At 38.4% G+C, this 11,734-nt stretch overlaps 1 protein-coding gene across 1 annotated transcript; it reads right to left on the bottom strand.

Moving 5' to 3' along the window:
* Window positions 1-7,132: 7,132 nt before the first annotated feature.
* On the bottom strand, window positions 7,133-10,587 carry LOC133817403 (uncharacterized). The gene has a single exon (XM_062249912.1). The coding sequence runs from the start codon at window positions 10,491-10,493 to the stop codon at window positions 7,338-7,340; it is 3,156 nt and encodes a 1,051-aa protein (XP_062105896.1). The 5' UTR covers window positions 10,494-10,587; the 3' UTR covers window positions 7,133-7,337.
* Between the last annotated feature and the right edge of the window lie 1,147 nt (window positions 10,588-11,734).

Below are 11,734 nucleotides of genomic sequence, written 5' to 3'. Positions count from 1 at the left end.
TGAGCATTCCTAATCCAGTTTCTTTTTCAGGCTCCATTTTGGAAAATAGCTACTACCTATACTGATGTGTGAAAGCCGACACTGAGTAAGTTGGTACCAGGTAATTAGCAATTATATTGGAGGATACTCTACCAGCGTAAAGGGCTACCATCAGTATAAGAGTTATAGCCTCCATTATGGTTACAATTGGAAAAAGGCTAAAAATCGTCAAATATGGGCAATGACCCTAGCTTTAAAAGGCCAAAAAGAAACGCCCAATTGCTTACACTTGCACACACATATGCCTGTTCTAGACTGTGTAAGATGGTTGTAAGACTCATACATATAATGAATTGACTCAAATATGTTTTGTGTGTGGTATGTTTTTCGAATTATGGTCTCTTAGTATTTGAAGTATAACTCATTTCTCTAATTTGTGAAAAATATGGTTATCTTGTTTCTTCTGAACAGGACTTGGGATTTACATGGACACATATGGTATGGCAATTTACACTTTATTTTCGGCAATTTTGTATTAAAAAATAATAAAAATTTTGAAAAATAAAATATGTTATCTACCGTGTACTTAAAAAAAAAGGGGGTTTGAAAAATTAATTTATGCAATTTATTTGTTTTATCTCAATATATTCTAAAAATATTCAAAAGTTTCCAATTTTGAGGTGTGACAGAATTTGTTTTAAAAAGGGAGATATTTTGGCATTTATCACTAAAAATCCGGTTACCCATTTTTGGTTACCCAATCTTGAACTTGCCTCATTTGTGTTCTGAATACTTTATAAATTCGGAGTCCCTTTCGTTGTTTTATAATCAGTGTTTTCTTGTTAAATCTCTCACATATAACCGAAGTGTTTAGGGTTTCTTTCTTTGTGTGTTTCACTTGTTTCTCTCTTAGCATCCATGAAGACTCGAGGCCGTGGTTCCTCTTCCAAGTCCGTGAAGTCTCAGCAGGAGACACTTCCTGAATCTGTTCCCACTGCCACTCCCTCGGTCCCAGCATCAATTCCTGCTGTCTCTCCTACTCCAGGCCGTCGTTCTAAAACCACAGCAAGAAAGAAGGTTCTTGCTCTTTCTGGTCCTATCAGTTCATCTGTTCTTGGTGCTTCTAGCAAAGGAGTTACGTTCCCGAATTTGGATGCTGAGCAAATTCCTGCCTCGGCGGTTTCACTCGCCTCTCCCGAAGGTCAAATAAAAGCCAAACTGGCCTTGGGAACTAGTCAGTCCAAATCAATTTCCACTGAAGATGTATCTGCTCCATCTGATCATGACTCTGAATCCTCACTATCACCTGATGTGTTGACACCCAAGGCAAAGGGCAAACGTAAGTCCAAAGCTGTTGGGTCAAAGAAAGGGAAAAAAGCCAAAGTGGCTAAATCTAAAGGTACCAGCTCCATCTCTGATTCATCTCCTTTATCTCGTTTTAAATTAAAGGCCAAAATCAATCCTCCCCCATGCACCTCATCGGAGGATGTCTCACCCGAGACGGAAGACTCTCAGCCTGAGTTGGACCCTTCTTTGACCGAGCCCAATCCTGAAGTTCCACTTGATGATTTGGCTGAGGAGACTGACTCTGAAGAAGACCCATCTGAAGTCTCTCCAGTTGCATCGGACCCAAAAGGCACCACTCCATTGGCATTTCCTGAATTGTCATCCAAACTTGCGCAGCAAAAAGGTGCTCCTGCCCGTAACTCAGGTTCTTTCAAAGCCCACTCTCTTACATTCTGTTTTAATGATAATGAGAAGAACATGCAATTCTATGACCATCGCCATTTTATTAGTGAGCGAAATTTTCTTTTTGCTCCTCATCGTGCTTTTGGGGTATTGCTTACTTTAGAGGAAAGAGGGTGGTTGCGATCCTTGTCTGGGTTTGATGGGTTTGTGCCTCGGGTTGTTAAAGAATTTTATGCAAATTTGAATGATGAGTTATTAGACCAATCTTCTTTCATAGGGGTCATTGGTATAATTTTAGCCCGTCCGAAATTGTTAAGGCTCTCAATCTCGTCCCTATGGAGATTGATGATTCTATTGAATTTGCAAAGGATCAAGTTTTGTCTGAACTGGTTGGTCAGGCTATGGTGTGGGAACCAAGCACCTCTCTTCGAGTCACCGATCTCACTCATTTCTATGGTGCTCTTTTCAAATTTGCTATGTTTAATTGGATGCCTACCACACATTCCTCCACCATCACTCAAGATATGGCCTTCCTGTTGTTCAAAATTGGGACTGGAGTCGCCATAGATCTTGGAGCTATTATTTTTGACCAAATCATCTCTCTAAGTGGTGCCAAACGTAAGGGGCAACACTTGATGTTTCCTCAGGTCATTTACAAGCTTTTGGACTCTCAACGTCCCTTGAAGAAGTCTCATGAGACCTTGACTTCTCCTTTGGTTGGTCCCACCTATACTGTCAAAGATGATCATGCTCCGTCCACCGCTCGAAAAGTCAAAGGAATTAATCTGGCTAGTCCTGCTTCTGGCAATGTTGTGACTGACACTCCTGCTGTCCTGACTGATCTTGGTGCTGTCCAGACAGGAATTACTAGTCTTTCTGTCCGGTTCACTCTCATGGAGGAAACTCAGCGCCAAATTCTTGCTTCATTGGCCTCTCTTAATGCATCCAGCTCTCCTGCCCCATGATGTTCTCAGTACCTTTGATCTATTTTTTCTTTTGTTACTTGTAAAAGAACACTTCATGTGTCTTTCTTTTGGTTTCATTTACTTGTTCTTTGGCATTTTTTCAGACAATGAGGGGGAGAGAGTGACTCTATTTTTCGTACTTTGATTATGTTAACCTGCTGGTTATTTTTGGTTTCCTTTGTTAACTGTGCTTTGGTTATCTTTCGCAGGGGGAGTCATTTTTTGATTATTTCTTGATTATTTTGTGACTCTTATGATTTGAAGCACTTACTTGTGTTTTGCAGGGATCTTTTAAAAATAGATATTCCTTGTCTATAAAATTGCCAAAGGGGGAGATTGTAAATCCTATAATTGGCATTTTTATAGAAATATCTTTTTTTCTTAAAAGAGAAATTGGTTGATTTAATTGTTTCCTTTTATTATAATTTTCGGAAATATTTGTTTTCCATTTATTATAATTTTCGGAAATATTTGTTTTCTTTTTATTATAATTTTCGAAAAATAGATGTTTTTCCTTTATTATATTGTTCGGATTTGTTTGGAAATATTTGGTTTCCTTTATTTCAATTTTCGGAAACCCTCTTTCATTTTGTGTGTTTTTTGGTCAATAATATGCTTCCTTATTTAGCATATATTGTCTCATTTTGTTTTATAAAGGAAACAAAAGTTTATTGCAAATATTCTGTACTTACCCAAAGTTATTTTTGGATTATTTGCTGATGTATTTTCGTGCAGCTCAAGGATTACAATCAGGAAACTGGTTCTTAATATCATTAATTATTGTTTCCTTTTTGAGCTTGTTTTGATCCGACACAGGTCTGAGCTGTCCCCACCGATATCGCATCTGTCGGATCAGCATCTTCTAAATAAGGCAACTCTTTGACAATCAAGAATATCTTCTGTGATTCTTGCCTTTATTAGAAGAATTCTTTCTCTGCCTTTGTGAGCACGAAAAAGACTCTATAAATAGGGCTCTAAAGGCAGTGAGAAAAGTGAACTCTTTGGTGCATTATTCGTGAGCTTTATTGTAATATTTGTGAGAGTTCCTCTTTGTATTCAAGATCATAAGTATTCATGTGATCTTGTAGAATTATGTGTGTGTAGTTTTTAGTGGTGAGTTTATACCATGTTCATGAGTGAATGCACATTGTAATTTGAACACAACGTTTATAGTCTTCGGGAGAAAATTTTTACAAGCCTTGCGTCGGGAGGATGCAAGCACTCGCTGGCCATTGAAGGGAGTTCAAGTGGTTGAGCGTTTCAATCAAGATCAGATTAGTGAAGAGAAGTACAACAAGTTGCGGCAAATCTCAAGAGGGAGTCTTGTTTTGTTTAAGTCAATGTTTTTGTACTTGTGATTCTTTATTAATTGGTTTTATTCTCTGGGCGTGGCCCCAAGGAGTAGGTTATCCAAAAGAATTTCTGAACCTTGTAAAAATTCGTTGTGTTCTTTATTGTTTTGCACTGTCTTTTTATTGTGTTCAGTTTCTGTCGTGACAAGTTTGGTTTCTGTCCCGACAGAACTATAATCTGTGTAAACAGTTACCATTCCGCACTTTAATTAATTTACTTGGCTTAATTAATTTGGTAATTACTAAAAACGGAATTTCATAGCTTATATAACAATCAACTTTAGCTAAAGGAAAATTTTATTGTAATATGAAGTTGATGAATATTTAGTAAATTATAGATATAGAAGTGTTGTAAGTAGTTGATAAATATTTAGTAAATTAAAGATTTAGAAGTGTTGTAAGTAGAATCAACAGAAATAATAATAATATGTATTTTTCAATTTGTTAACACCAATTCATTTATAGTTTTTATTTTATTTTATAGAGAATATTGATCAAATTTATTATTTTTCTTTTCGAAATTATTATTTATTAAAATTTACATAACAATTAATAACTAATTATTAAAAATATATCATTACATTATACTAATTTTTTTATAAATACCACATTTTTATTATTTAAAAAAAGAATTAGAAAAAGAAACTAATATTATTGTAAACTAATAACATTATTGATTGAAAGTAAACTGTACTGCATGCAAACTAAAAGAATTACAGGAAAAAAAAAACAGAAATACTCTAGTGTCGTGTTTTTAGTTCAAGCTCACCGAAAATTATATTCAAAATACAAATATATTTATATATATATTTTATTTGCGGTTTATTACGTTCGTAGCTCTTAAATATTCAAGTTATTTTTTTGGCAGCGAACATACATTCTCTTTATGTTTTAGTACAGTTTAGTACAACTGTTAATTCTCCCCGTTAAGTTCGTTTGTAACACAACACGTAGGCAAAAATACTTAATCAAAGGGATATTAGCAACGAAAGTACCAAATTTAAAAAATATTTACGGCGAAAGTACCCAACTTATAAGAAAATTTCTCACAGTGTAGGCAGACTTAACGACGAAACAAACATTTGCACCAAAACATGAATGAAAGGTACTTTTGCCTCCAAAAAAACAAATCGAGTACTTTCATCGCAAATATCTCCATATATATTGTCACTTAAAGGATGAAAAAACTTTCAATAAATATATTCTAAACTAATAAACCAGCTGCACATTTTTGTAGAAAAGATAGATTGTTACTCTCTACAATTCTATTACAAGGGGGCTGAAAGACTATAAATATATATATATATATATATGTGTGTGTGTGTGTGTGTTTCTTTGTGGTACATATATCAAAGGCTATGTAATGATATATGACCTTAAAAGATTACACATGAAAAGAAATAGGATAATATGACTATAACTAAGATGACAACTAACCATCCAAAAATTCAACATCAACTTCCAAACCCTTATAAGCCATACTTACTCGCATTACCTCTTGCTAAAAGCCATATACCAATTATCCCAAAACCAAGTTATCAACTTGAATCCCTCTGTTGCACATTTCTTCAAACACCACATAGGCTTCAGAAACATTGTCCTTTTGCATCCAATATATCCACCATCAGACATATTCCATATCTTTTCAAACCAAGAATTTATCTTAGTCAACGAGTTTACTCCCACAAACTCTTATCCACTTCATTCAAAGTCGCCAAATTATACCCAAACCCACAATCATTCATGATGGTGATTCATGGTGTGTGAACCTGGAACTGCTATTGGAGCAAGCAAAACAAATGATGACGAAGACAAGTGTGATTCAGCGAAGAAAAGTAGAGAAAAAAAGGTAATTCTTTGGTATTTTAAAAAATATTAGGGTCAATTTAGTCATTTTGAGCCATTTATAAGCTATACCAAATGGGAATTTACATTATTAGCTACTTTAGTACTATTTTTTCAGCCTTTCAATAATAATGTTGGTATACATTAATTATAATGTTTTTTTTTGCTACAAATTTTAATTATAATATTGATCCAATTGGATTGGATTAGTTTAGTATATAGAAAAAGTTAAATTAGATTGGATGATCAGTGTTCCATGCACCCTTGTATTCATTGTTCATCTAGTATTACGGTTTTTATTTTCGATTAATGATTCTAGATTACAAGGATTGGAGAAAGGGAAAAAAAAATGTTCTGTATAGCTGAAGCATATATATTTTGAGACAATTTGATTAAGAAACCTGAAAGATTTTGAAAAATTGGGAGAATAATGATGACCTGATTTGCAATTTTTTTTAAAATGAAATTTTGAGTTAGCCCCACCAAAAAAAAAAATAGAAAAACTCCGGGCTATGAATGGAAGTTTCATTGTGAAAACAGTAAGTCTGAGACTGAAAGCTCAAACTTATGATGCCTGGCATTGAATTATATAGATAAACATATTGAAAAAACAAATAAGCTCAAACTGCAATATAGAACCAGATCACAGCAAATGGAGAAGAAAGCATGTACAGAATAAAATTACCAGCACAGAATTTCAATTGATTGTAAAACACATCAACAAATAATATGAACAAGTGTTGAAGTTATTTAAATACTATGACTGGCTTAACAACCAAACTTCCTTACATGCCAAAGAAAGACACCAAAAGGGCGGGGAAGGAAAGCAAGAAACGTGAATAGAAAAAGAAGAAAATAATTACATGAACCATGTAATCATGTATATCCTAAAAGCCAAAAATATATACAATGAAGTAGCCAGGCAATTCTGTTGTGTGATTTTTCAATTCTTTTCTATGGGGAAGCAAATAAGGAAACTTAAATTAGCTTATTGGGTCAACTACAATTCTTGATAGTGGCAAATGTGGGGGAAGATGGGTTCATGGCAAAGTCAATATATAACAAGAATTAATTTTCAGAGAATTGTTCGCTATATCCTGACAAACAATATATACAAGAAACCATTTCTCATGACTCATAAGTGGAAAATGTCATTGTCAAACGTTTGTGCACCAAGGTTTGAAAATTAGCAAACAAAACTCTGAAAACGCAGATACATACTAAAAGGTTAATTATGCAAAGGTTTCATCCTATATCAATGGAAGTAAAAGAAAAGAAATCCGAGCATCAAAGAAACACAAGTTAAAGATTCCTACTTCCTCTTTCATTTTTCTTATTGAGCAACAAACAGTCCTCGAGCATAAAGATATATTACCATGTACGACTACATCAGAATATAATGTGCCAAACGGCACCAAAACATGAAATAAGTTAGATAACTTGACATACCACTAACAGATGTGCATCTCTATACACTGATACCAAAATGGCAGATTCAGAATGCAGCTTACGACTCATTTTGAGCAGGTTCCAGAGCAAGTTCTGAATCAATTTGAGCAGGCTCCGTGTCCATTGGAGCATGCTCTGAGTCCTTTTGAGCAGGTTCCATGTCCTCTAGAGCAAGTTCTGAGTCCATTTGAACAGCTTCTGAAGCAGGTTCCGAGTCCCTTTGAGCAGATTCTGGAGCAGGCTCTGAGCCCTTTATAGCAGATTCTGGAGTAAGATCTGAGCCCTTTTGAGCAGATTCTAGAGCAAGTTCTGAGTCTTCTTGAGCAGATTCCGAGACTTTTTGAGCAAGTTCCGAGTCATTTAGAACAGGTTCCAAGCCATTCCTAGCAGGTTCTGATGTTTCTGACATCCTGCGGCTTGCAAAAGATTCCTTAAGGAGTTTCATTTCATGCTCTAAATTCAACAACTTGTTGGCCACTTCATCAAAACTCTCAACATTTCTTGCGAACTTGCAAGACCACCATTCTTCAAAGTCATTAATCCTCCTCTCAACTTCCATCCTGATCCTTCTCTCTTCTTCTTCACGTTTGAGACGCTGCTTCTCCAGTTCTATGGTGCTTATAACAAGACCACCAGACCCAGCTACATCCTTATAAAGCGGCTCATCAAGCTGTGGACAGCGTTCTCTGTACTCAGCAAAAGCTCTATGTGTTTCCTTAAGAGCCTTCTTATAACCATCCACAAGATTGCTCATTAGATATAGCTCTCGTTCAAGCCGATAAATCTCCATTTGTTTCTTATGTTCCTCCTCATAATTGGCTTTATTTATGTGTACAATTATGTTTTCCCGCTTCTGCACCTCATCCATTAATATCTGAGCGTTCATGTTAGCCTCCTGAAGGGCCTGCTCCTTTTCAGCACAAACACCCTTTACTTTTACCGATAACTGAATCATTTGATCCAAATAACTACTGGCATCAGACGATGACTTACTATCATCCCAAGAACTATCCATCCTCAAGCGCTTATTCGCATTGTGCGGGTGATGAGAGCTATCATTCATCATTCCAAGCTCCCTCTTGCTACCATTTCCAAAATGCGATGTCATTGGAGTATCATCTCTAGGAGGAAGAAAATCCCCTGCTAAAGGGTCACGGAGTGGCATCCCTGAATTAAGACTTATATCAGCTGCTTCCATTGATTGAATGAGGCTTCCTGAAGGCAAACCATCCATTCCCATGATTTTTGGCGAAAAGTGAAAACAGCCATCCTGCTCTCCTTGCTCCTCCATCTCTTCCTCCTCCTCCTCCTCCTCCTCCTCCTCTTCCGGCTCCACAACATCTTGATGTTCTTCCTCTTGTCCTATTTCTAAATCATATGCTTCATGTTTCCCTTCATCCTCAACATCCAACTCCTCCTTACGTTCACTGTTATTACATTGCCTCAAAAACTCACTCATATTGTTCTTCCCACCCATAAACCATTGACCAGGCTCCTCTTCCTTACATCCCTCAAAATCCATTATGCTTACATCTGCAACTTGTTCCTTTTCAGCATCAGCTTTCTCAGCCATATTATCCTGCCCAAGACTCAATTCAATGTTGTGTTCCTCTAATTCATGGCCTCTTTCTTCCAATACTTGGCAGCTTTCTTCCAATACTTGGATGCTTTCTTCCAATACTTGACTTTCCCTCACTTCATGGCCCTGTTCCTGTAATTCATGACCGCTTTCCTCTAATTCTTGGCCACGCTCCTCCAATCCTTGGCCACACAAATCACCTTCCCCAGACATTTTGACGTCCTCTTTGTGATCCCCCTCACCTTCCCCAGACATTTTGACGTCCTCTTTGTGATCCCCCTCACCTTCCCCAGACATTTTGACGTCCTCTTTGTGATCCCCCTCACCTTCCCCAGACATTTTGACGTCCTCTTTGTGATCCCCCTCACCTTCCCCAGGCATTTTGACGTCCTCTTTGTGACCCCCCTCACCTTCCCCAGGCATTTTGACGTCCTCTTTGTGATCCCCCTCACCTTCCCCAGGCATTTTGACGTCCTCTTTGTGATCCCCCTCACCTTCCCCAGGCATTTTGACGTCCCCTTTGTGATCCCCCTCACCTTCCCCAGGCATTTTGACGTCCCCTTTGTGATCCCCCTCACCTTCCCCAGACATTTTGACGTCCCCTTTGTGATCCCCCTCTTCCTCCTTTATAGCAACCACATCCTCCTTCAAATCAATCTCAACCTTAGGCTGTTCACTCAAAAGCAACTCTTCGCGCTGTGATTTTATCAGGCGCTGCAAGTGAGAGGCGTAGTAACAATCAGAGAGCACTGGCGCCTGCATCAACTCCTTCTCGATCATGAACCATATCATTCCAGCCCAGTCCACTTTCTCAAAGCTCCCATCTTTAATAGCTTTCGTCCAATTCAAGATCTCATTTGGCATCATCCATGTATCGTCATGTAACAGAAGCCAATTGGACACGAAATTCTCAAGGAACCCAATTGATTCCTCAGTCGCTGCCGGCTTCGCCTCGCCTCCATCCGATACTGCTAACTTTCTCACCGGAAGCTTCAAAGCACGCGCCAAATCGGCCCGGTTAACCAAAACTCGAACCCCATTGACATAGCTACATCGCTGGGGATGATTGAAGTTCGCAATCAATTGAGCAAGCAAATCGGCTCGTATAAACCGATCAAACTCCATATGAACGAAATCCCACAAGCCAAGCCGCTTCAAAAGCTTCTCGTGACTCGAAAAGTCCAGACTTTTTACGGGCACAAAGGGAATGGGCTTAAGGGATTCTTTAAGAACTTCAAGCTTCTGCAAGGACTTCTTCTCCTGAGCTGCTCTTCTCTTATTACCCATCTTCTTTCGCTTCGTACCGCGGCGATAGACAGAGGTAATGCCGGGTGAAGCTAAGGCAGTGACCGCCCGAGAGGACTCGCTGGTTCGAGGAGATGGGGCCGAAAGATCTTCTGGGTCGTCGTCTTCGTCGTCGTTTTTATCAAGATCAAGAGGGTTTTGGCGATTTCCAGGATCTTGGTGGCTCTGATGGCGATCTGGGTAGGAGGAAATTGGCGATTCTAGGGTTAGGGTTGTAGAGGATTGAGATTGGGAAAGTGAGTCAACGTGGGGGTCACCGTGTTGAAGAAAATCAGGGTTTTTTGAAAGCAAGGTTTGATCTTGAGACTCAGAATGGGTTTGAGAAGTCATGGCGAGCCTTTCCCTCACTCTAAAATCTCTCCCAGTCCCACACACACACACACACACGCTGCTCCTTAGACCAAGCTACTGATCCCGCGTGTCCTTCAAAGCCATTTTTTTGTCTTTCAAATATTATATTATTATTATTCTATTCATTTTTTAAGGACTCTTCCTTATGGGAAGGAAACTGGAGAAAGGCACCAACACCAAGCAACAACCATTGCATTTTTAGCTTATTATAAAGTCAATAATTTAGAATCATTTCCAAAATAAAATAAAAAGGGTAAATGCTCGTTGGTATATTGTTGTACGCCCTAAATATCCACGAGTTATTAGTGAGCTCGAAAATGGCCTAATTCAGTCCGCCACATGTAAACCGTCCACCCAGAGCTGCTATTGCGAGTCTCCACCTCTTTAGCCCGAGCTAATCAAAGAGTTGGCAGTATACTTGAAGGCAACGGGTCAGCAGTATGGATATCACGAGCTGGAGCTACAACAAGCTCGAGGTGCGGCGTAGATCTGGCATCCCCGACTATTTGTGAAGTCAACCACGCAATGTAAATGTGCGCATATCAGACATCACGTGTCTATTCCATTCCGGAATTCTCGCACACGCAGCATAAACGTGCGTGTTTAGGCACCCCATGACTGGTTTGGGCCATGCGGCCCATTATCTCCCCTTACCTATTGATTAGACAACACCTCATTGTCAGGTTTTAAGAATTAATCATAAGTGTCATAGATATGACATGATGGGTAAGAAGGTCACGGGATGACCCCCTTTACCAACACCCAGATATCCTCTCTAATAGAATATTATAATTGTAAATAATTTTAGTAACTTTGAAAAGTCATCAAAGTTCAAACTGAGTCAAAATCTGTTTCCTTATTATTAGCAACTATCCCTAAGTCTTTGCCATGTGGATTGGCCATGTTTGTTATATATTTTGTATATATTATTATGAGTGGAATGAAAAGGTTTTCACGGATCAATACTTATTTCATGGTATCAGTAGCTTACTTCTTCTTTCGTCATTTTTTTTTTCTTTTCTTTCTTTCTTTCACCTCTGTATATATGGCTGCCTTAAATATACATCCCGCCACCACCGTCACTAATATCAAAACAGCCATCCCCATAACTCTTGATTTCGAAAGCAGCCAATATAACAACTGGGCCACTCTCTTCAAGCTCCATGCCCGCGCCAACCTCGTTCTTGACCACATCATCCCTCCTACCACCGACAGCGCTG

This window comes from Humulus lupulus, chromosome 2, assembly GCF_963169125.1.
Source record: "Humulus lupulus chromosome 2, drHumLupu1.1, whole genome shotgun sequence".
Classification (NCBI taxonomy): domain Eukaryota; kingdom Viridiplantae; phylum Streptophyta; class Magnoliopsida; order Rosales; family Cannabaceae; genus Humulus; species Humulus lupulus.
Note: the sequence above shows the minus strand (reverse complement) of the source record. Positions and strands in the feature narration are given on the sequence as shown.